The sequence below is a fragment of the Acomys minous genome (genome assembly GCF_964271855.1).
Source record: "Acomys minous genome assembly, chromosome: 11".
NCBI classification, from domain to species: domain Eukaryota; kingdom Metazoa; phylum Chordata; class Mammalia; order Rodentia; family Muridae; genus Acomys; species Acomys minous.
Window position 1 is genome coordinate 57792874 of NC_140492.1, and position 25943 is coordinate 57818816.

At 49.2% G+C, this 25943-nt stretch overlaps 1 protein-coding gene across 1 annotated transcript in view; it reads right to left on the bottom strand.

Moving 5' to 3' along the window:
- ITGB5 (integrin subunit beta 5) overlaps nucleotides 1–25943 on the bottom strand; it is a 106170-nt gene that overhangs the window by 20113 nt on the left and 60114 nt on the right. The window contains exons 6-10 of the mRNA XM_084802072.1: nucleotides 21853–22014; nucleotides 20138–20233; nucleotides 18400–18489; nucleotides 11753–11887; nucleotides 3684–4113 (exon numbers count right to left, since the gene is read on the bottom strand). Of these exons, the coding sequence (XP_084658198.1) occupies nucleotides 3684–4113; nucleotides 11753–11887; nucleotides 18400–18489; nucleotides 20138–20233; nucleotides 21853–22014 (913 nt within the window). The remainder of the gene's footprint in view (nucleotides 1–3683; nucleotides 4114–11752; nucleotides 11888–18399; nucleotides 18490–20137; nucleotides 20234–21852; nucleotides 22015–25943) is intronic.

Sequence of the window (25943 nt, forward strand, 5' to 3'; positions counted from 1 at the left end):
GACTCCGTTTAGGTCAGTGCCACTGCATCCCCCTCACGACCAGCAGACTGACGCCCTGTTTCTGAGCAGTTGTGGGAACGCACTTGGAGAGGAAGAAGGGACCTGGTAAACCCTGGGCTCTGGCTGAGGTCAGACACAAGAGCAGATGGAAGACAGGTGGTGGTGGTAGACATGCCTGCAGGCCTATTACCCACTGAACTACAGAGTAGCCCTTCCCTCAGCCTTTAAAGCCTTCTCATCTAAGCTCAGCTTACTTCTAAGTCCGACTTCTCACACTGCCTCCTGAGTTTACCTGCCAGCCTGTAAAACTTGCCTCTGCTACTTTCAGGAGACCAGTAGTTCCTACTGTTGCCCTTCTGCCACGGCTCACCCACTCACCCTCCTGCCTACCTTTTTAGAATGCAAACTATCTGTCCCCAAGAAACTATTTTTGGAAGCCGGACTTGATCTCTGTGAATTGAGAAATACTTTTAGACATACCCGGATAATGTTGTCATGGACAGTGTTTGATTTGGCAGGAAGAAAGAAACCCGGAGCTGAGCCTTATTCACAGGAGTTAGTCTAGCTACAGAGGCCTGACAAAACTGTTTTAAGTCTACCTAGAACCGTCAGCAACCCCAAGGATCTGTTCTCGGATGCTGGCTCCGGCTTATTAAGAAAGGTGCCTCAAGTGGCGCACTTCCATTTTCCGTCTCTGGGAAGGTGTCTGTTGTTGCCTCATTATCTACCATATAATAAAAGTGGGATACGTATTATACAACCTTATTAAAATGTACTTTGGGGGATCTCCCAGTCACCCAGTCATAAGGCCAGAAAGGTTCTGCTCAGAATTTTACGATTGATTAGATTTTAAATTTCTTATTCTATGAGACCCAAGAGGTAAGCCAACGAGATTATTAAATGTAAAATCTTGATGGTGACCCAGAGCCCCGGAGATGATTGTCTCAGAGAAGCACAAAGTCTGAGCGAAGCTCTTTTACTGCATTTAAAAATAACTGAACAGACCCCGACCTCTTCTCGTGTTTAAAAACAAAACAAAAAAAAACCTTTGAAGGGTCAACAGTTTCCAAGAATCAGAATAGAAGCCCTCCCTAGGGGCCTCATAAAACTCCCGTTACACAGGGAAATGGTTTGGGGATAGAGCTATTGTGTAAATTACTTCTCCTAGACACAGGAGGAGAGCCACAGCGAGAGTCCTAGACACATGCACATGCCGTCCCATGATGATGTGTCATGAGACCAGTACAACTGCTCAATTGCTTCCAGACCCGGCCTCACTCGCTTGCCTGCTCATTTTGATGATGGAAACCCTCTCCCGATCCTGCATCCTCCCTACTGACTCTTGCCTCTCTCAACAGGGGTCGAAGACTGCAAGCCCTACAGAGGAAACAGCAGATAAATGGAAAAGGCTTATCTGGCATCCCCATCGACTCTGGCCCTGACTCTGTCTCAGCAACTTCTTACAATACACTGCCCAGCACCCACCCCCACCCCTAAGACACACTTCAACCACATAACCCACTTCCAGGGGTAGGAAGTGCCAGAGAATGCTGACGTTGCTGGTTTGAAAGCCCGAGTCAGCATCTACAGACACCACTGAGTGCTTAAAAAATAGCCTTCTCTCCCATAAAAACCCCAAGAGCCTAAACCAGTGTGCGCAGCCCCGAGAGCAGAAGCTCAGGCTGGCCACAGGGACCCCGGAACTGGAGGGAGGAACGGCCGGCTCACCACTGCTCAGCTGTGTCCAGAAGGAGCTAGATGGTCTGAGAGACAAGACGCATGAGGCACTCCTCCCCGCAGGAGCGTGTGTCTGGAGCTGCGCTTGCTTCAAGCTAGTCTTAAACGAACAAATTCAACAATGATCTAAGCGCAGAAACCGCTTTCTCCAGGAAAAGCTTTAGTGTGGCTCTAGAGGGTGTACAGTGAAGAGCCAAAATGTTCTAATCAGCAATTTACTAAAGTAATTCAAGTTCCTCTCTGGAGGAGATGGAGGGCGAATAACAAGGCACAAAATCATATGCAGACACAGACGCTAACTTAGGGAACAGTTTGGAAGGAAAGAAACTGCCCTCTTAGAGTGATGAATGCACGGATGGTTTTAAATGTTGCTTTCTACCAGTCAGAACATTTGAGATTTAAGAATAATCCTCCCTGCCCGGTATGGTGGCACACGCCTGTAACCCCAGGACTCAGGGAGGCAGAGGCAGGCAGATCTTTGTGAATTCGAGGCCAGCCTGGTCTACAAAGTGAGTCCAGGATAGCCAATGCTACACAGGGAAGCCTTGTCTCAGAAAACAAAACAAAGGCCAGGTCTAGTGGCGCACGCCTTTAATCTCAGCACTCGGGAGGCAGTGACAGGCGAATCTCTGAGTTCGAGACCAGTCTGGTCTACAGAGTGAGTCCAGGAGAGCCAAGGCTACACAGAGAAACCCTGTCTCGGAAAACAAACAAACAAACAAAAGAGTGTGTTTCCTTAGCATCAGAATCTCTAAAATGTTAGGTCTTCCCCTCAGAGGTTCATTTACACATCCTATCCTGACCTCCCTGTGCCTGCTAGGCTCCGTGCTCACCCAGGCTCCTTGCTTATAGACATCTCCTTCCATTCTCAAAGTAACACAGAGGCAAGCAATCCCTACTTTGACAGCTGCGGAAAACCAATGTCCAAGCCAAGTATCTGGCTATTAGACTGTGCAGATGGATTTGCACGGGCAAATCCACTTCCGGACAACATGGACAAAGCAGCCTTCTGGAGCAAAAAACATTCCCCAAAGGTTATATCAAGTTCCTGATTTCAAGAGAAAACCACTGTAAAATACTACTATGGACACAGCCAGGGCATCTATTGTGACAAAGGGTAGCAGAAACTCCGTCCCATCATGCTGGGGTTCTTTAAGCACAGACCCCAGGACCCACAGGCTAAGCCTGACACCGCCAGCTCCCAGGAACATGGCTCTGATCTACACCAGAGCCAGTGGCCTCCTCCTTTTGTGGTAGGCATGTGCTGGCGTGTGCTGGGCGTGTCACTCGCTCTCATTTCTCACAACTCCACACCTGCAGCTCCCCAGCCCGCTTCTCCTGTGAGCCTAGGCAGAAGCACCTCCCGAACGCCGGCGTATCATCACTCAGATGACGGGTTGATCCCTGTCAGAGTTTGTGCGTCGATTCCAATTTTTCCACCCACCCCAATCCATGATGCTCAACACGCCCTCCAGTCTGCAGACAACAATTTTGAACGTTTCAATTCCACCGCCCTCAGGGGGTGCTCAAACCTGTCTCACAGGGGCTCCGCTTAAAGGGAACCTCCTCTCTTCCCCATCTATGCAACCCTGCTACTTGTACTTCTCATGGGTAAAAACCTCACATGTGCCCAGCTGGTTTCACACGTCCCATACCCTTACCCCATGCTTTCTCTTTATGGCCAACCCCTACCCATCAGGCACACTGTGTGGGCAAGTCCTGCCAGAACTGACCCTCGGCCAATGACTCCCTTAGGCTTGATGGTTACATTCCACTGAGGGCTCCCACCCTTGTACTGCAGGCAGATGGGGCTTGTCCCTGGATTTCTCACAGGACAGCCACAGGTATGACCCTTTCCACCCACACTCCCCATCACCCCGAGAAGGGCCTGGTCGGGGTCCACACAACACCCAGGCTTAGAGCAAATGTGATGGCTGGAAGCCTACCTGAGCATAGAACACCCTTGTTCCTGGCGCAGGAAAAACTGTCACACTCGCAGAAGGGCCCGTAGATCCTCCCGAACTCACTCTCGAAGCAGGAGCACTGGTTGCAGCTGCACTCCCCGCGTCCGCTGCACAGGGGCTTGCCTTCCGCCTCCCGGCACAGGTTCTGGTACCCGCTCTGGTTCTCTCCCTCCTGGCACTCGCATCTGGTGCCCAGGTAGCTGGGGTCACACTCGCACAGCCCGCAGAGGTAGGTTCCATTGCCGCTGCACCTGGCACTGCTGGGCTCCAGCGCTGTGCTACAGCCGCACGTGCAATTGTAGGTCACTTCTACCTGCAGACTGTCCCGGAAGCCTACAGGCCTCAAGGTGAAAGTCTGTGCCGTGTCTCTGCCAGGGCAGCTCCGAGCCTCCACGGACACTTCAAAGGATGCCTGGGTAGAAGGAGAAGAAGGCATCATAGCATAGCAAGCCAGGGCTCCCACACCCTCAGGGGGGCCATGGCCAGATACACCCCTTTTGAGTACTATCCGGTCCAGCACACGGGTGGAACCCAGGTAGGAAGAGATTGTGGGTCAACAAACCCAGATACCTTATGGAGAAGAGCAATTGGTTATGTTAATAGCCAATAGGAATTGGGCATGGGTCTTTAATGAGATGCAGGAGGAGTGGGGTTTACAGGTCTCTCCCCTTTATCAGCCAGTTCTATTCCATCCTTGTCACCCTCCCCCCCCCACTGTACACACCTCCCATCTCAGAGGTCATTCATTGAACCAACGTTCAGCTGCCTACGCCAGGCATAGCTGGATGCTGAGGTATGGTGGCGCCGCCCAGGATGAGGTACAGGGTAGAGAGCAGCCACTTGACCCACAGGAAAGAGGTTTCCTTCTCTGTTGGAGGAAGGGAGGGATGGCACGCCTCAACGGCCTCTCTCACGCTCTAGCCCCAGGTCCCTGCAAGAACGGCTCTCAGAGCTGTATCTTGCCCAATCAGCCCACAGCCCCGAGTCTGGAAAGGATACCCATTGCCTGAATAACTATCCCATACACAGGCCCTTAGAAAAGAAAACATTTGGGGAAGTGTTTCAAACTTTAGAGTTTCTTACAGGCTGCCTTGCAACTGGATGGCAAGGTGGACTGAGCAGGGTAACAGATGACACCACAGACACTGCCATGTCTGTCAGCCGCTCACAAGCATGGATGGGAAGGGAGGTGAGGGGGAGAAGGCTTGCTTTGATTCCTCCAGGAATCAGAACACGATGCCATCCTCCGTCTGCCTCCCCTTCCCCAGAGGAAAGAGCTGTGTGGAGTGAGACCCACAGTGATGCCTCAGAACAAGCCCTGGGACGTCCACAGAAAGGCAGACAGGCCGGTGAATGGTGACAAAAAAATCCTCACCGAGATGCACCCCTCTGGAAGTGGGGATCCCCTCCTCAAGCAGATATGCCTGGTCACTCCTCCAAGTGGCCCCTAATGTCTGGGCTGGTGTCTTTATTTCCCAAGACTCCTCAGATCAGTGTGGGGGTTCAGAACAGGCTGGGCAGCAAGGCAACCTTTAACAGGCTTTAATGGCCGTTTTCCTTTTGAGGGAGTCAATGATGTCAAGGGATTGAGAGCTTGTCTGGTTCCATAGCCAACGGGGGTTGTGCTCACCTAGACCAGGCCTGCATTCTCCTAGCATATGACCTCCTAACAGGCGGATGCTCATCTAAAGATCTGGGTAGAAAGGCAGACAGTGGTGGCGCACGCCTTTAATCCCAGCACTCTGGAGGCAGAGGCAGGCCGATCTCTGTGAGTTCGAGGCCAGCCTATTCTGTAGGGCTAGCTCCAGGACAGCCAAGGCTCCACACTTCCTGTCTCTAAAACAAACAAAGCAGCAACAACAAAAAGATCTTGGTGGAGAGAGAGGACGGCAGCCTGGCTCAATCCAGAGGCAGTAGCATAGTGATGACCATAAAGTGATGGTCAGAGGCTTCTCTCAAGCTTTCTGCCTTGGACCAAGGATGTGCTAAGCTTGCACACAGGCAGGGTTTGAGGGCTGAGTCTGAGCAGTTATCTATGGAGCCCGGGATGAACACAGGGAAGCGGACAGAGCCTTTGAGAAGCCTGATGCCATTCCTTTCCTGGGACTTTGCACGAAGCTGCTACTTCCTGCCATTTTCTGTGCCTGGTAAAGGAAGAGCTGGAGATCAGAAATTCAAAGGAATTTCTGCAAAGGAAAGGCCTGTGGCGGCAAGAGAAAAAGGCACTCCGCTGTTGAGATGCTGGGGAATACAACCTCTCCGTGCAGGCCCACCTTTGTCAGGGGAGAGAGCAAAGAAATAAGCAGAGAGGGAGAGGGAGAGGGGGAAGGGGGCCGGGGAGGTGGGGAGGTGGGGCGGGGGCTGGTGGGCATGGCATGAGGACACACGACTCTTTAGCCTTGCCCATGTGTGCCAGGATAACTGGAGTGTTGGGAGCCTGTGAGTTGGAGCCAGGGCATGAAAACTCGCACTGTCTGCCTGCCTGAGGGGAGGGCTTGGCTTCCCAGTAGGGTCCCTGGCCTGGTCTCAGCCAAGGCTTCCATCCAGTGGAGGTGCTATCTGCCTGGCCTGCCGCCGCCTGCTCACTGATAACCAGAGTGAGGCACTGTCTGTTTTCAGCCGCTAGCTCTTGGCTCCTGCTGGACACAGGAATGCTATAAAAAGCCAGTCGGGACAGCAAATAGGTCCCCAGATCCCCACCCCGTTATAATTCAGTTTCCCTACTGGATTAGCAAAGAACCCAGAGAGGCCAGAAGGCGCTGGAACACAAATTCTTGGCTTCCTTCCCTTGGTGACCGAGGTCTCAGGATAAGCACTGATAGGGCTCAGGGCTCCCCAAGTCCTGGAGACTTTCCAGACTCCCGCCCCAAGACTCAGTCTAGAGGAAAGTCACAGACATCGCAGCCATCCTGGCCAGACTGGTGACTGAACCTCATTGGGATGTTTCTGGCTCTGCAGTGGGAGCCCACCCTTTCAAAAGGGCTGCCCAGACCCCACACCAACCCCCCTCCCCGCCCCCAACTCCAGGGTTCCGAAGATGCCAAGGCCACTCAGATCTTAGTAAACAAAAAGCTGAGGTAGGGCCAAAGCCCAGGGCCCAGAGGAGTGGACAGGAACAGGGGTGTGGAAGGGGTAATGTCATGAGAAGGCTGTGACAGTGGCTCACTGGGCCCTTTGTGTGGCGTGCTAATGCTCCTGGACTGCCAGGCACTTGCATGCTGATTTGTTGAAGCTGGTTTCTAAGAACACCAGCTCCCAGCGTATAGGTCAACTCAGCCAGGCTTGGAGCGGGTCGGGGTCGGTAGAGAACCACCTAAGAGCTTGAATAAGGCAGTCTCACTGGATTCAAGGCTTCGGGCTTTAATTTGAGGACAATTCCTCTTTCAGGACATCCTGGCTTCCGCTACGGCAGAGTCTCCTACTGTTTAGTCACAAAACCACCTCTGTTCAGAAGTGATGATAAGACACTGTCTGCCTCTCCTTCACCTTTACCAGAAGCAGGAACACACACACACACACACACACACACACACACTCTCTCTCTCTCTCTCTCTCTCTCTCTCTCTCTCTCTCTCTCTCTCTCTCAAAGAAATTGAGACCAGTAGTCATGACAGGGCTAATCTCTCCTCTCTCTCCTCCCTCAGGGAAGTAGAGGCAAGCGGAGTTCTGTGAGTTCGAGGCCAGCCTGGTTTACAAAGCAAGTCTAGAACAGCCAAGGCTACACAGAGAAACCCTGTCTCAAAAAACCAAAAAGCCAAACCAAACCAAAACAGAAAGGTTTGCCTGAAAGTCAGGCATGGTGGTGAACACCTTTAGTCCCAGCACTACGGTGACAGAAGCAGATAGATCTCCGAATTTGAGGCCAGCCTGGTCTACAAAGCAAGTTCTAGGACAGCCAGGTTATACAGAGAAACCCTGACCTGAGAAAAAAATAAAGTAATAAATTAATTAAATTAAGTATATATATGTGCATCAGTGTGCATAAGTGAGGCAGGTTCCCTCAGGAGTCCAGAGGATGGCTGGAGAGATGGCTCAGAGGTTAAGAGCGCTGGTTGCTCTTCCAGAGGACCTGAGTTCAATTCTCAGCACACACATGGTGGCTCACAGCCATCTATAATGAGATCTAGTGTGCTCTTCTGGTGTGCAGCCATGCATGCAGGCAGAGCACTATCCACATAATAAATAAATCCTAAAAAAAAAAAAAAAAAAAAAAAAAAAAAAAAAAAAAAAGATGGTGCTGGATCCCCAGGAGCAGGAGCTATAGGCAGTTGTAAGGCACTCAGTGTAGGTGCTAGGGACTGACCTGGGTCCTCTTCAAGAGCAGAATGCACCCTTAACCTCAGCCCGTCTCTCTGGCCCCTTAAAATTCTTAATTGTCAGACCCCACATTTCATTGTACAGGACTCACACCATCCAGAAGGACCTACTTTCGTGATCTGCACAGCCCTGGTGGACAGCGACACACACACACCCCGGCTTAGAAAGAATGGCTCTGTGCAGCCGGCTACATGCAGACAAGAAAAAGCACACAGCTCTTGCCAGAGGGACCATGTGACTGTGGCCCTTGGACACTGGGACAATACTGGGACAGAGAGAGGACAAAGGGCTGGTGAGAAGGCTTGCCTGAGGACCTGCTACAGTTTCCACAGGGCTACAGCTACCGAATCCCAAGGAAAGATATGGCAAAAGGCAATGGCATAGTAGAAACACTGCCTTTACTATGCTTTCAAATGCGCTAAAAACCATCCTATTACAACAGAGATTTCTCAACATTGAGGCACATCTCTATTTAAAATCTTTTTCCCCCCTGATTTCCAGACAACATCTGATTTCCTGAACTCTCCCAGCTGAACAAACAAGAGCCACACACAGTGAGTTGGAGCTTACATGGTGATAATCCCACCCTGTGCCTCGAAAGCTTTCAGGACACAGAGAAGGCCTGGGCTGTGTGTGGTATTGTTAGTGACTTGGGTCTGACTGCCTGCTGCTCACCGGCAGTGGGACCTGGGGCTAGTTCCTCAGGCTCCTCTTTGAGCCTCAGATTTTCACACATTGCCATGGAGAAATATAGCTAACTGCAAAGCTGCTATAAGAGACACATATGAGGTGCAGGCTGGATGGCTCAGTGGGTAAAGGCACTTGCTCTTCAGCCCGAGGACCTGAGCTTAATTTCTGGGACCCACACAGTACACCAAAACCCACTCTGGCAAGTTGTCTTATGGCTCCCACATGCAACACACATAAAATAAATAAATAAATAAATAAATAAATAAATAAATAGTAAAGGCCTGAGTGGGTACATTGTAGGTGTCCACGTATGGGCAGATAACATGGCTCCCTGTCACACGGAGGCTGCAATTAGTAAAATGACTTGATCTGGGTGAGTTTACACGGGTCACTCCCATCTCTTGAGTCACAGGCTGCCCATCAGCAGTATGGTTATCCTGTTACCACCAATACTGATGCCTGTGGGAGATCAATATGACAAGGACAGAGAGGACCTGCTCTCTGGTGAAGGTTCCAGTCCATGACCACGCTAGCCTTTGACATGTATATGGCAGCATGGGTCGTGGGTATCAAGGAGGTGGCGTGGGGTGTGGGGTGTGGGCTACAGAAAAGAAAGCCTGATTTTTGCATTTTCACCTCGTCGATTCTGTATGTTAGGCTTCCCAGTCTGTCACAAGGGTGACGATGTCTTCCTCCCAGGAAACTAAAAGGGGAACACAGAAATGTTCACTGTCCAGTCTGTTTCCTGTCCCTAGTGAGATGAAATGTGCTTTCTCTATATTCCATTAGGGACCCCAAATGTACGATCCTTGCAATTTCCCTGTTTGTTTAAGGCGGTAGGTATGGACAGACTTCAGATGCACCCTGACACACAGTGGGTGGTGTTTTCAACAAGCCCAGTTCTTCTGTGTCTGCTTCTACTCAATTCATAGCGACATCTGCTTGTCATTTTTGCTTCTTAAAAAAAAAAAAAAAAAAAGACTCCACCATAAAACCACAGGTAACGTGACCAGAAAAGAAGAGTGGCGCCATTACCTTGGGGGTTCCAAACATCTTCTATCAGTACGGCCACACCATTCAACATTTTTATATGACATTTGGTGGAGTAAAGTGATGGAGCGCGTGAGGCAAGGCACATATGTGCAGGTCAGAGGACAATTTGCAGAGTGAGTTCTCTCTTTCTACAACGTAAGTCCCAGGCTCCATCAGGCTAGGCAACAAGCGCTCTGACCTCCTGAGCCACTGCATCCGCCCTTAGCATGCTATTTGTTTTTGTTTTTAAGACAGAGTTGCACTACAGAGCCCAGGTTACAAAGAACTTGTTGTGCACACGAGATTCTATCTTTAAAAAACCAGCCAACCAAAACCACTATCAGATCACATTCCCTCTGTCCTATTAATACTCTAAATTAAGATACCAATTACAATCAACTAATTAACAATAACCTGGCTTTTAAAACTATTTTTAAGCCTTAGTTTTCCTGTTTTATAGGAGAAGCTGTTTGTGCCATCTCTGCAGCCTTCCCCTATTTGATAAACAGGTCTGCCAATGGTAAATAAACACAAGCAGACAATCTGTGTCCCGAGCCTCTGTCAAACCATCCCTTATAGAAAGCATGTCCACTCAGCTCCCTGACTGCTGATGCCAAGTGTCACTGCACAAATCCCATGCAGAGATCCACAGAATTCACTCACAAGTTCTTTGTCTATTTATGGCTGCCCACTTCCTGCCATTTTCAGGACTGCCTGTTTTTGTTTGTTTGTTGCTTTTCATTCAAGTCAGGGTTTCTCTGTGTAGCCTTGGCTGTCATAGACTTGCTCTGCAGACCAGGCTGGCCTTGAACTCACAGAGATCCACCTGCTTCTGCCTCCCCAAGTTCTGGGATTATAGGCGTGTGCCACCACGTCCAGCAGGACTGCCTGCTTTGTTTTGCTCTTATATTTATTTATTATTTAATTTGGGCCAGGGGTACACACTCCATGGCACGTGTGGAGGCCTGAGGACAACCTGTGGCAAGTCAGTTTTTTCCTTCCACTATATAGAGAGATGGCTCAGTTATTAAAAGCATACACGCCTCCAGAGGATAAGGATTCGTTCCCATTACCCAAGCTAGGTAACTTATTACCACCTGTCACTCTAGCTCCACGACAGAGCCTCTGTGGGCACCTGCAGTCACGTGTACATACTTACACATAATTAAGAGCCCTGCCTACTCTTTCTTCCAGGGGACCCAGGTTCAATTCCCATCATCCACATGGTAGTTCGTAACTGTCTCTAACTCCAGTTCCAAAGAATCTGACACCCTCACCGACATGCATGTAAAACACCAATGCACATAAAACTACATCTTTTCAAATAATAATGATAATGATGATAATGATGATGAAGGTTGGAGGGGTGGTGGTAGTGATGTAGAATTAGTTAATTATCATTAGCAATAAGGCATGAATCCCAAAAATAAATAAATAAATGATTTTTTTTTTTTTTTACAAAAATTCATTGATGGCTCAAGGGTAAGAGCACTGGCTGCTTTTCCAAAGGTCCTGAGTTCAATTCCCAGTAACCACATGGTGGCTCACAAGCATCTCTAATGAGATCTGGTTCATTCTTCTGACGTGCAGGCATACATGCAGGCAAAACACTGTATACATAATAAATAAACAAAAAAGAACTCATGGGTGGCTGATTTCATCTTTTCCAGAAAAGATGAGAATGGAAGCCAAGTCTCCTAGACTCCTGTCTATCTTCTTACACCTGATTGCATCCCTGTCACGCTAAAAACAACACTGGCTAAAACACCAAGGGCCCAGCGTCACGCGGAAACCTCAGGTGGCAGTGCACTGAGGGGCCTATGGAGTGGAGCTCTGTAACCAATCCTCCTAAGACTTTGCATATAAAGTGCACAGAAGCTTGGAAAGGACGCTGAAATAGAAGGCACAACACACACTTGTAGAGGACTCCAGGAAGCTACTAAATTTGTCAGAACCAGACACTAATTACCCAGGCGAGCAACGACTCCTATAAACAAGGAGTGAACACTTACCGTGTCCCCGATCTTCAGGCCCTCACACTTCCTCTGACCGGGGTAGGATACGCCATCTTGGCAGGTAGCACTGAAGAAGAGATTAAGGTCTTCCGGCTGATCCCAGACCGACAGCTCCACTTTAGACCGGATGCTCTGAACAAAGGGAGAAAACAAAGCCCTTAGGAACAGCTACAGTGAGGTGCTCTCCACTGTGGCTAGCTGGTGCTCTCTCTCTCTCTCTCTCTCTCTCTCTCTCTCTCTCTCTCTCTCTCTCTCTCATATCACATGGTTTTTTCCTAACTCAAGAGGATCAAGCAAAGTTAGAGAGAAGGCTTCCCACACACCATCTTGGTAGACTTGGCTTGGGGCCTCCCTCTGAGCTTGGAATGGTTGGTAATGGCCTATCCATCAAATATATTATCTCCCTCAGAAGACTTTTGCTCTTTCTCCTGCTTGCCTCTTCAGAGCCACCTCTCACCCCCATCCTCAGCTTCAGGCACAGCTACTGAAATCTAGCCATGTGCTCGGCAGGGTTTATATGTGCACACGCGGGTGTGTACACACACTCAGGACAGCAATGTCTCTTCTGTCTTCCCCGAGGCTAGCTCCTTACTATCCTGCAAAAGACAGCTCACCCAGGTCCCACGTGGCCTTTCTTCACACTCACACCCATCCCATACTAGGTGAGGTTACTCTATATGAATCTCTATATGAATCATATATATAAAATGAAGCTACATTATCAGAGCTCTTCTTCTCTGTGGTCTAGCTGCTCAAGATACCCGAGTGGAACAAAAACTAAGGGAAAATGTGGTATCAAAGCAGGAAGAAAAAGACAAGACTGAAAGTAGCATGTGCTGGGAAGGTTGGGGAGGAACTTGCGCTGTCACACTGCTGGCTGGAGTGGAAGCTGAGAGAAGCTTTTAGGAAAACTTAAAGTAATGTCTTCTAAAACCCAGGCTGATCTTAGTCCTAGCTCCCCGCGAGGGTTATACACACAACAGAGACGGGCAGGTCATCAAGACGCAGGGGCAAGAATTTCTACAGCAACTTAAGAGCAAAAATCTGGAAACCAACCAGAAGCCTACCAATAGTAGAATGGATTTAAGTAAACTGCAATATGTCTACATAGCAAAGCACCCACAATAGTGACAATGAATCAAACACAACCATGTAAAATGACCCCAAAGAGTATAATGTTGCTCAAAAGAAGCCAGACGCACTGTATTTATTAAAGACATTCGGGCCCACAGCAGGTCATATATAACGGTGGCCCCATGAGGTTATGAGAGCTGGACATTGCCTGTATTACTTCGTGATGTCAATCTACCTTCTGTAGTCTCAGGGACACAATGGCCACCACTGTTACAACTGCCTGCAGTGTTCAGTGCCGGCCTCACAGGTCTGTAGCCTAGAGCGAGAGGCAGCAGCAGACAGCGGAGACACACCCATACACTGCACCATCTAGGTTGACATGTGTTTGCACAATGCTAAAACTGCTGAAGGATGCTTCTCTCAGACCGCATCCATTGCTCCTAAGTGGCAAAGCCTTGGGTGTGAAATTCAGCAACAGGCAGAACTAATAGTTACCCTTGGGGGATAGTGAGAGAAGGAGGCCTAAAAGGGACTTTTCCGGTGCCAGCAATGTTGTTCTGTGGCTGTGTTTTCTTTATATAGTTTAAGTTTCTGAGACAGGGTCTTGTTACATAGTCTAGGCTGGCCGTGAACTCTGTAATCCCCTTGCCTCGGGCTCCTGAGCTGAAATTACAGGCAACAAACAAGCCTAGCTACGATCTGCTTTTTACCTGGGTGTTAAATACTCGGGTTTGTTTAGTTCATACAAGGTTCATGGAATGCTCTGTATGTCTCTTGATTGTTAAATCCCACCCTTAGCCAGCAGGGAACCTACTATTGTTGCTCTGCCCGACGTTCATGCTGTCATACGGCCTTCTAGACCTTTATGTTCCTATCTGTGAGCAAGCACTGCGCTCCACCTGGGCCAGAGACTCGTCTTCTGCAGGGGGCATCAGATGATGCAGAGAGTCTTAGTGGTGACTGTTCCGAGTGTGGAGAACTCCTGACAGTGAGCGCTCGGTCCTTAAGTGGGACATCCTCTCAGGAATGTGACAGAGAAGGGCGCACAACGACATAAGAGCCACGGGGTGGGGAAGTGTTGTTTTCTGAATGTGACGTGGCCATTGCACTCATGAACTCCACGCACCTGTGCTTATCTGCACAAGAGCCGTACAAATCCAAGCAAATCATAATTCTGGCATAAGTGGAGGAGGGACTCAGGAGATGCTAGGGACACATTGGTAGATCAAAATACACTGTACACATGTATGAACTCTCAAAGAATATAAATATTATATAAGTATACATAAATACATATGTATGTCTATATAAACTTTTTTAAAGCTCTTAGTAGCTAGGCAGTGATGGTGCATGCCTTTAATCCCAGCACTCAGGTGGCAGAGGCAGGGAGAATCTGAGTTCAAAGCCAACCTGGTCTACAGACTGACTTCTAGGACAGCCAGGGGTACACAGAGAAGTCCTGCCTCGGGAAAAAAAAATCTCTAAGTAACAGATAGGCATGATGCCACATACCTTTAATCCCAGCATTTAGGAGACAGAGACAGGGGGATGTCCATGAGCAGGGGTCAGCTTGGTCTCCACAGCTAGTCCAGCCAGGGCTATGCAATGAAAGGGCCACCTCAAAAGTCTCTATGAAAGAGGTTACATCAAAAACTGAGGCCAGGGCTGGTAGAGATGGCTCAGTGGTTAAGGGCACTGGCTGCTCTTCCAAAGGGCCAGGTTCAATTCCCAGCACCCACACGGCAGCTCATAACTGTAACTCCAGTTCCTGGGGATCCAGCACCCTCAAACAGATATACATGCAGGAAGAACACCAATGTACATAAAATACAAACAAACTATTTTTTTAAAAAACGGAGGTCAAATGAAGTAACTATCTTTATTTAGAAGTCATATTTTAATCAGCATTAAAAAAACAAAACAAAACAAAAACCTTTGTAATACACACAGCAGGACTTAACTCAGAGAGACACAGAAGCAAGCTGCCCCATGAACAGTAGGCCCAAGTGCCACTTGCTTTTGTGGATTTCCTACCCCTCCCTCTAACTCTGGCAAGTGTTAAGCTTGAATACATGAAATATGCAGTTTTCTCAACAGATTCACAGCTTGCTGAAAACACGCCACAAAAAGTAGCCTCTGCCTGCAACAGACTGTCGAAAGTGTTTCTACAACTCTAAAAATACTATCCCTCTGGAAGCCACTTTCCTCTCCAAAGTGCCATCCTTAACTGGCCAAAGGTCACAAAAGTGCTGCTCAAGGCACACCACACTCTTCTACCGAACTGGTGTCTGGTTATTTACGGATCTGCCTTCCCAGTGCACTGTGAGCTCTAAGGACCACATCCCTGCTCTCTCCAGGATGCAGCGCAAGGGCTTGCTGAATGAACAGATGGATGGGAGCAGAGATGTTCAACTACAGCTATGCTCAGGGGCTTGAGGGATGGCTGTGCACTGAAGAGCACTGGGCAGAGCTGTGCTGGGTTCCAAGTCCCGCTGCCATGTGTCTTACAATGCTGGCCACAATTAGCCCCTTCAGATGCATTTGTTGACAAAAAGAATGAAGTGTAAGACACATCAGAGGATCAAAGCCTCTGTAGCCGGTTCCTACGCATGAGGAACTCCTGAGTCTACTCAATCGCAACCAGCTCTGCCCTGAAGATGGTTTCCTGTTCCCTTCCTAGAGAAAGACGATGTCAAGAATGCCAGCGCTTCAAGTGCTATTCTATTACATCCCTGGTGTCACATCAGGTCACATCTGCAATTGCTTTGCGTCGGCCCAGCAGTGGGGGGAGGGGAGCGGTAGGAGCAGACTTCCTGGCAACAACCAAAAGAGAAACATGTGCTCTGCTAGGGCCGAGCCCACCGCGAGCTCTGATGTCACCCTCTGCTGCTACTCTGGTGGTTTGCAGCCCATCCTGCCCCCTCCCCCCACTTTAAAGAGAGGCTCCTGTGCTTTCTGTCTGAGCGCCTGTCTTCATAAGCACAGAATGACGTTTCTGTACCTGGCTGGACCCAGAGCCGAACCCTGGAAAAGAATCTCCCCTCAGCAGGACTCTGTGCAAGATCCCATGCTGCCAGACACCCTTGGGCAGAGAGTGAGTTCGGCACAGCTAACAGAAGGATATACATCTAAGAGCTGACAGACCCACATTATGAAAGACATGTAGAAATCAGACCGAGCTAAAGGCCACCACCATTTATTTCATCTGTAACATACACTCTGACTAGAGTCTTCCACTGTCCCCACAGATCCACTGCCAGCATCCAGGAGAGCAAAGTCAAGACGCACATGTAGTCATGGCTGAATGACTCACGAATCCACCACGAACCAAGGCAACCCTGAGAACGGCAACCAGCCCTAGCGTGGCACAGCCATGGTGGACACTGGCGGTGGAAAACAATGGGAGGGAGGCTAGCTAGAGCTGCCGAGGGCCTCTCCTGCAGCCCAGAGCTCACCTCCTGCAAGAGAGGCCTGTGTGGGCTCAGAGCCACAAAAAGCTCAAGGATCAGGGGGCCTTGAAGTGTAACCAGAGTTTGCTATTTTGTGGGTTCTTCCTTCTTCCACCCTTTTCCAGCCCTTTCCTTCCACTCTTTCAACCCCTAACACTAGATAAGAGAGAAAAAAAGATGAGAGGAAAGGAAAGAGACCCCTGAACAACATCAGGGGATGGAAAAGGGGGGACGCCATTAGACTACTTCCTGCTGATTACAGGCATTGAGTTTCTTAGGGCAAGTTTGCTTTTCACCGTCAGAATATCTAATTTCTTTTTGTTGTTGTTTTTTCTTCTTTTGTGCACCACTACTTAACAAGCTTCAACCAATAGCAACCAGCAACCCACCTAAAGGACCAACGACCTCCAACCTCATCTACCGGGGCTCTAGCATATACATACTCTGAAAAGTTCCCAGAATTCCAAATGTCACGTACTCACAGAAACTATCTGCAGCGGGCAAAAATCACGCCTCTGCCAGAGCATGAGGCAAATCACAGTCGGCTGCTGAGAAGCAGCCCCATAGCCCCCCACAGCTAGGATTAAAATGAAAACATATTTTCATAATATTTATGTGGTTAAAAAAAATTCCAAAATTGTCACTACACTACAGGCCTTCCCACTGGCCAGACAGGCAGTAGCAAGAAGATGGGTATCCGAAGGAAAAACACACTGCTTTCCCTACTCTCTCATCTTTAGTCTCCCACCCCATACAACACCCACTGCTCACATCAGTGGGTGGATAGGATCCTCCGACTTCTCCCCCCTTATGCATACACAAAGCAACTGTCTGTGGATAGCACCTGGCTGTCCTCTTGTCTCCACTGTCTGCAGAGACAGTGGTCAGATCCCACAGGCTGCGGGTTCAGTCGCATAAGACTGCCCCCTTCCTCCAGATGCCAGCTGCCAAGTCATAGGTTGTCACTAATCCTTATGACCAGCTATAAATTAGGGCTCCTACCAATACCCTCTGAGCTCAACGACTTTATAGGATGCTTCAAAGAATGCAAGACAATACCTGGGAGATTAGTAAAGGACTCAGACCAACAGAAGAGGCACGGGGGCGATGTGTGCAGGAGTGGTGCGGCGGACGTTTGATGCCACCTATGCCACCGTCCACACACCTCCACGTGTTTACAAATCACTGCTGTGTACCCAGGCCTTTGGGGAATATTATGGTAGTTTTATTATATGAGCAAGATTAAATTACTATCTACTGATGGTCAACTCTACCTTTGTCACCTCCCTTCCAGGGAGGTCAAGAGTGATAAAGTTTCAAACCCTTTTGTTGCCTTGGTCTGGCCAGTGACTTGCCCCACCCTGAAGCTATTCAGGAGACCACCAGGAGTGATGTCCTTAAAGCGAAAGGCAGGGAGTCTGATACCCACTTTGGTTCCACCAGTCAAGGGCCCACAGTTTGAGATACAAGAGCCCCCTTCTCAAACCCCATTTTGGTGTATTATTTTTTTAGCAATTGCTGAACCCCATGGTGGAATCTAGCTATTCTCTTGCTAAAAAAGTAAATAAACCAAAGCTCAAAAGCCACTAAAGCTGAGGATTTAAAGATCAGATATAGAACTGGCCATGGTGGTGCATGACCTTAATCCCAGCAGAGACTGGCCTTGAACTCACAGAGCCCTGCCAACCTGGTGACAGGGCAGCCAGGGTTACATAGAGAGATCCTGTCTGGGGTGGGGGTAGGGGAGTTGGGGGGCAGCCATACAAGTGAAGACTATAGTGTTGAGAAAGGATGAGAAAATTCTGGTTTGAACAGGAAGTCACAGGAGACAAAAAAGGTAAACTATGATTTACGAGGAGCCCACACTGTAGCAGAGGATAAGAGGGGTGTGGGGGCGACTAGCTAGAAATCTTCCCTGATGCCCAACTCCGAGGCTGTAAGACACAGAGATGTGGAGAGACTTGAGTACAGGCCTGGCAACACCTCAAACTCAAGGGGTCCCCAGTAGAAAGAGTGGAACAGAGCTAAGTCTCCACCCAAACCTGTATCAGCTCCCAGGCCTCAGTGTCCCAGAAGGGTCAGGATGGAGGTGGGAGTAGGGGGTCAGAGCCGGTGACTTACACTGTACGCATTGATTATCAGTTGAATGATATTTTTGGAGTCTCCATGCAAAATCTCCACAGTGGTTCCAGGGATCAGGGCTGTAAAATTCTTGAAAACAAAACAAAACAGAAAGTTAAGACCATTTGCTTGCTCTGTGGGCTAATTTTATGCCAACTTGGCACAAGCTAGAGCCACCTGAGGGGAAGGAACCTCAATTGAGAAAAGTCCATCTGTAGATTGGACTGACGGCAGAGCATTTGACTAATCAGTGATTGATATGGGAGGGCCATCCGCCCTCTGACATCACCCTGGCCGCCGTGATTCTGTCACCATCACACCTGGAGTCCCAGCTCAATTCCAGATGACACAGCATATTCTACAGGAGCACAGAGGGCTGTGTCCCAAGTGTCTGATGGACACCTTGTCTTCTCAATAGGGAGCCAAGATACGAAGGGTGCCTTTCTAAGAACTTTTTGGTACCTATTGTAAGGCTCTGGGACAAAGCCCTTCACCCTAAACTGGGCACTGTGGCACACACCTGTATTTCTAGCACTTGGGAGGCAGAGGCAAGTGGATCTCTGTAAGTTCGAGGCCAGCCTGGTCTACAAAGCGAGTCCAGGACAGCCAAGGCTACACAGAGAAAGCCTGTCTCAAGTCCCCTGCCCACCCCCAAAATAATAAAAAGCCCTTGGCCCTAGCACAGCTCCTGAGTGCTGCTCTGACAACGGGACAGAGTCTTCATCACCCTCAGGCTGTACATCTCCCCATTCCGAGGAAGGAGGCTGAAGCCAAAGAGCACTTCCTCCCCTCGGGAAACAAAGCCCAACACAGCTCCAGGGATCAATCCTTCTTAAAATGTGGTTTGTGAGGGACATGCTTTAACCCATCATCTTGCACCAGATGAAAAGTATCTTTCCAGGTTACCATCTAGAATAGGCTCAGGCTCTCAGAGGCTCCAGAACTCAGGTGGACTCTGGAATATACTCATGACTGGTCAGGCAGGAGGAGCCTTTGAGACACGACTGAACAAAGGTCCTTTGTGGAGTAATTAAGGGGTTCCTGTCAGCATCCCCTATATCCTCACAATGTACATGAGCTCTTGCACAACCAGAGGCTGTGTGTGTGTGTGTGTGTGTGTGTGTGTGTGTGTGTGTGTGTGTGTGTGCACTCACATGAAGGCATACACGTAGAGGCTAGACGCTGGACTGAATAATCTCATTACTCTCTAAGGAACTTGTGAGCGCAGCTTGCAGCTCACTGTGCTTGCCGGAATGGTGGCCCTGGTGACAACCTGGGACTTGTTGGATGGCGCAAGCCCATCGCTCTCTTCTCTCAGCCACCGACTGGTTTTTGGGAGAACTTCTGTCCCAGGCCATTCCTTGACTCCCACCCTCTGCAAGGAGATATACAGTTGAATCCTGAGTTAGCCTTGCACGCTGCCTAGCACCACTGTTTCCTTGGTACAGAATTCCGTGTTTTCCTTTTGGACTGGAATAGGCCCCTGTGCCTCCCATTCGTCTTCTGAAAATGATGATTCAGACTGTTTTCGAGGTATTTCTCTAAATTAAATGGGATGTTATGGCTACGTGAACACTCGAGAGTTCTCTTATTATTTCCAAGCACAGCTAGACGGAGGCCGTAGTGTACCATCCACTGACCCCGCCCACTCCTATTCTAACACTCTACTCTCCAACTGGCTCTAGGTCAGAGCTAGTCTCAGATCAGGCTGCGAGGCCCCTCCCTCCCTCAGGAGTACCTTATAGAGCATATAGTGGTTCTTCGTCACTGCAAAGATGAGGTTGATGTTGTTCTCAGCCAGCTTCTCCCCAAGCAAGGCAAGCGACGGATAGTCCTAAGGCCAAGGCAAAAAGGCAGCGCTGTAACAGCTGTGCGTGGGTGTCAGCATGTGATCTGTAGGCATGCAGAACCTGCCATCCAAAGCATCTTTCCCCTGGATGCCCCGCTGGGGCCAATCACAGAGCCCATCGGCAGGTCCTGAGCTAAGGGGCTACAGGTAGTGACGCTCAGGAAAAGGCCCTTCTGGTGCTCACAAGACACCCCCAAAGAGTAGAAGTGAGGTGTAGGGCGTCGCTCTGCGTGATCTGTATCCCGCTCCGTTCTTTCAAGAGGGATGGGGACAATTACAGCTGCAGGAAGAACTGCCCCACCTTCAATCATCTGCCACCAACACCTATTAGCTCCTCTCCCTTCCCTATGGCTGCTCCTTGGCCTGGCTTTCCTTTCCCAACAGTCAGGCAAGCAACATCTGCAGGCCCTGCTCACAGCTCAGAACAGGCAGAAGAGGCCGCCCCCACCGCTCTTTGGTACTGGGCTATGATTGGGGTCGCAATGGGTGAGGTCCTTTCTTCAGCCTCCCTCACTCCCGGATAATATGGAAAGTTTGGGTGATCACTGCCTGAAGCTGGAGTAAAATGGGCATGTCCTGCAAAGACAATCCTGAAGAACTCCTCTCTGGCCAAATAGCAAAATGGACTCTGGGAAGAAGCAAGTGTACATTTCTTCAAAAGTCTGCATAACAAATGTGGCAAAATCTTGGCAAACTGTTAGGGCTGGGGGTCCTCTTGCTCTGTCGCAGTTGTGGCCTCTTCAGGAAAGCAGGCTCAAGCCGGGCGTGGTGGTGCACGCCTTTAATCCCAGCACTCGGGAGGCAGAGGCAGGCGGATCGCTGTGAGTTCGAGGCCAGCCTGGTCTACAAAGTGAGTCCAGGATAGCCAAGGCTCCACAGAGAAACCCTGTCTCGAAAAACCAAAAAAAAAAAAGGAAAGCAGGCTCTGCCCTGCCTTCAGATGACAGAACCATTTGGCTCCGGGGTCACCTCTCCCTCCAGTGAACTAGCTCCCATTAGGTACATGATGGCGCAGAGAGGAAGCAGCTACAGAAATCCCTGACAAGAACTAGTTAACAAGAGGCCGGGCGTGGTGGCGCACGCCTTTAATCCCAGCACTGGGGAGGCAGAGGTAGGCGGGTTGCTGTGAGTTCGAGGCTAGCCTGGTCTGCAAAGTAAGCCCAGGACAGCCAAGGCTACACAGAGAAACGCTATCTTGAAAAACTAAAAAAAAAAAAAAAAAAAAAAAAAAAAAAAAGAATTAGTTAACAAGGAAGTTTTAAAACTTAGTTGGAGCCAGGTGTGGTCGCGCACACCTTTACTCCCAACACTCAGGAGGCAGAGGCAGGTGGATCACTGAGTTCGAGGCCAGCCTGGTCTACAAAGAGCGTTCCAGGTCAGCCAAGGCTACAGAGTGAAACCCTGTCTCAAAAAACAAACAAACAAAAAACCAAAACCAACCAAACAAACAAAAACACCTTCACTGGAAGACAAAATAAAGAATAAAACTGAATCCCCAGAATGGAGCGGAACACCAGCAAGTTCTGAGGGCCAGAGACATTTTCAAGGAAGGAGTGCACAATGGGGTTACAATTAAAGATAAGGGAAGCCCTCCCAGCCCTCACCATCTGGTTGGATGCAATATACTCATTGGCATCATTCAGGTGACACTGGCCATCGTGTGGTTGGACCAGGCCGCCGAGTTTCCCATCCAGCGCGATGTGGGGCACGTCATCCGTTGTGAACACCAGCAGGTGCAGCGCATCCTTTCGCCACCCGATCTTCTCCTGAAAGACAGAAGATGGAGGGCGGTACAGCTTTTCTATACAAACCTGCCTGGGGCATCATACCAGCTGGCTGCAGGCTTCCAAGTCTGAGTCAGAGGCACATGCTTTGCACAGCAGCATGGCCTCTCACTTAAACCCACCCCACAGTGGCACAGATGAGAAATCCCCAAGCTCTGCCCACACAGGCCCATGTGCCCAGACACCCACTGGCACCATCCTCTTCCCTGGGCCTCTTCTGATGTCATCCATCGGAAGATTCCTTTCCAGGCTCCGTAGCAAGCTTGAGCCCACCCCAATGCCTTCATCACATGCACTGGCTAAGACTGTACAAGATGATGGTTAAACACTTCAGGCCCCATTAGGAGTCATTCAGAGTGAAGCACTCAAATGGCCAAGAGATGGCTCCGCCTTTTGAGGATCTGGTAAGAACTGTCACCTATCCTAGTACCTGTGAATTCTCCAATCCTTACCGCAATCATTTCAATGGCAAAGGTGCATCAGATGAGCTAGTTCCCCTTTACTGGTTCACTACATGGGATTACCAAGTCTGTAGACTGAGGCTTGGCTTAAATACAGTTCATGGCACGCATGTGGGGTTGGGGTGGGGTTGTGTGTGCTCAGAATTGCTCATATTCAGCCACCGGAGCCACAACATTACACAAAAACACTCGGGAATTATCATCAGGAGCCAGGATATGTGGTCACCCTTTTAGTATTGGTGAAAGGACATCCCAAAATGGTGGTGGTGGCTACATGAATGATTTAAACACTGCCAAGAGTTAGCTATGCTACCATAAGATACAGAACTCATGGAGCCCAGACGCAGGGACCTCAAAGGTTAAAAAGCTATTGTTTTTTGCCAGCCGTGGTGGCACATGTCTTTAATGCCAGCACTCAGAGGCAGGTGAATCACTGTTGAGTTCAAGCCCAGCCTGGTCTACAAAGTGAGTCTAGGACAGCCAAGGCTACACAGAGAAACCCTATCTAAAAAAAAAGAAAAGCTATTGTTTTCTCAATGGCAGAAGAGCAACTGGGATGCCACCCTCTCTCACACCACATCGTCTGAACAGCCACGATGCTGACTTACTCGCTACAAAAGCAGCATCGGTACAGAAAAACGTATCCCAAAGGGGAGAGGAGAGGAAAGAGATTCAACAGAGCAGCAGAGAAGACCCAAGGCCTTCTGTGGGCAAGAGCGGTCACCTAAGAGGAGTCTGTGTTGCAGCCATGTAACTTTTGTCCAATACGTAGCTACTCATCTCACAGCAGGGGCGTGTGCCAGATCCCTCGGAGGGTCCCAGATCCACCGAAAGCTTATCCTGGCTCTTAGAGATATTCCACTTAAATGCAAACGGCAGCTTCAACTTACCACGAGGGGGTTAATGAAGGCAAATACAATACTAATGGACGCCAGAGAGGGGAGGAGGGAGGGGAGGAGGGAGAGCATGGAGGAGAGAGGGAGAGGACAAGGGGATATGACTATGAGGAGGAGGAGGAGAAAGAGGACAGGAGGGTGAGGAGGAGGAGGATGGGGAGGATGTAGAGGCAGGGGAGAGCTGGGGTAGAGAAAGGCTTTCCCAATTCGGGTGAAACTCAAGCTGCTCTGGAAGATGGGGAGAAGCCTTCAAGGAAACAGAAAGAAGAAGGTGGGGGGCAGCAGAAGAGGAGGCAGGTGTTCGAGGCCTTGGCAGGAAGACAAAAATAGGAGCACAGCAAAGAGACCCCCACAACTCCCACATCTGGGGAGCTGGAGCCCCCTCACAGCTGAACCAGGACAAGCTGGTCATGGGGTCAGGAGCTACGATGAGGCCTTTCTTGGTGGGATGATAGGAAGACTCCGGAGAAGCTCCCAGGATTCTGGACGGTTGAATCTTGCTCTGTTACTTTTCACCTTCTGAATGTGTGCGCGCACACTTAAAAAGAGTGAATGCCACACTACATAAATTATCCCTCAATAAGCCAGACTTTATCTGGTATCTGTCAACTCAGTGATTCTATTTCAGGGGACTCCAGCCATAACAGTGCTAAGTTTCAAACACTAGACAAGCCAAGCAGCAGAGGCGCTTATTTAACATACCAGAGAGGACCAGGCCTCCAAGTTCTCCCAGCATTCTTCAGTTCCTGTTACAGGGTATGGCTGCATACCCACCCACCCTCTACCCTGAACTCTCCATCCCAGGGTTTGGCTGCCCTCCCCCCGAGGTTCTTCCCTATCTAACCCAGACATTCTGGTTACCCACCATTTTGTTCCTTTTGTACCTCTGGCCTCCTGGCTGCTGTACTTGGTGGCCCTCTCCCCACATGGTTCAGGGTCATGACCTCTATGGACTCCCCTAGATATGTCTGCCCCTGGCTATGCTCTCCCCTTTCCTTTCCTTTTGTTTCTTTTTTTGTTTGCTTGTTTGTTTGTAATTTTTTGTTTTGGGGGGAGGGGTGGTGGTTAAGACAGGATTTTTCTGAGCTCCAGCTGTCCTGGAACTGACTCTGCAGTCCAGGCTGGCCTGGAACTCACAGAGATACACTGGCCTCTGCCTCCCAAGTGCTGGGATTAAAGGCATGCACCACCACTGCCCAACTGTTTCTTTTCTTTCTTTCTTTCTTTCTTTTTTTTTTTTCTTTTCATTCAAAGAGTACCATGAAATTATGCATGACCGTGTTTTATCAACAGTAAGGAAAAATGGAAAGGCATGGATGGGAACAGGGAAGTACTCTGAGATGGCATCTTCCTCCACACTAAAAATTATGTTCATAAAAGGTCGGAAATTAGGGGCTGGAGAGATGGCTCAGAGGTTAAGAGCCACTAGCTGCTCTTCCAAAGGTCCTAAATTCAATTCCCAACAACCACATGGTGGTTCACAAACATCTGTAATGAGATCTGATGCCCTCTATTGGCCTGCAGATGTACATGCAGCCAGAGCACTGTATAGGTAATAAATAAATTACTTTTAAAAAAGTCTGACATTGTGTGTAAACAATGACATTGGAAACAAAGAAGCAGATGATTGTAGTGTGGTTATAAACCATGTAAGAAACATAGAATTCCACTTTAGAAGGACACAAGATATTGACATAAAATATGGCATAATGAGTTTACCGTTGGGTTATGGGTAATCTTTTCCTTTTCCCATTATTCCTAGTCCCAACATTTCCCATAATCAAACTATAAGCACTGCTTCTGTGACACTGGGCTTTTGAATGTTGTGATTTGCTTTGTTTGGGCTCCATTTTTCTCTCTGACAGCTTCTCTGTGGTCTCATGGAGACAGAAGCCGATGAGGGGCTAGGTTAGCAAGGAGACAGACTACATGGAACTTGAATGCTTGAACATGGACATTTGAGTTCTCCTGCTGTTTCTGGTTCCCGGTGTGACCCTGACCAATTTGTCCCCTAGCTAGCTTTTTCCCTTGTGCGTAGAGCAGGCATAAATACTTCAGTTCTGTTGAGGACATCTATGATCCCATTTACCCTCTGTGAGGCAGGCCAGGCATTGCCATCCCATAGTTGAGCAAATGGGCGCTCAGAGAGGTAAACTGACCAGTCCACTCCACTATCAAGGCAGACTGAGGTGGCCTGTGTCTCACTCACAAAATTCAATCACCAGATCACATAGTGAGAGGAAGCTCTGTGTGCACAGTAAAGGAGATAACTCAGGGGTCAAAAAGCCCAATACACCGCAGCGTTTAACCTATGACTGCCCCATCCAAAAACCACTGTTTGCTGAAAGAGCGGGCGCATCTGCAGCAGGAACCACACCACAGAGTGATGGTGATAACTCTATCTCCTCTGACGTGGGCTCATGATCAGTAAGTGCTGTCAACAGCTGTGGCCCAGAATGAGGTCGCAGGAACGGGTCAGGACAGACGAATTATCCACTCAGGCTTTCAGCCTGGAGATTTCACATGATGACTCCAGGGTGTTCATATTTGAAAC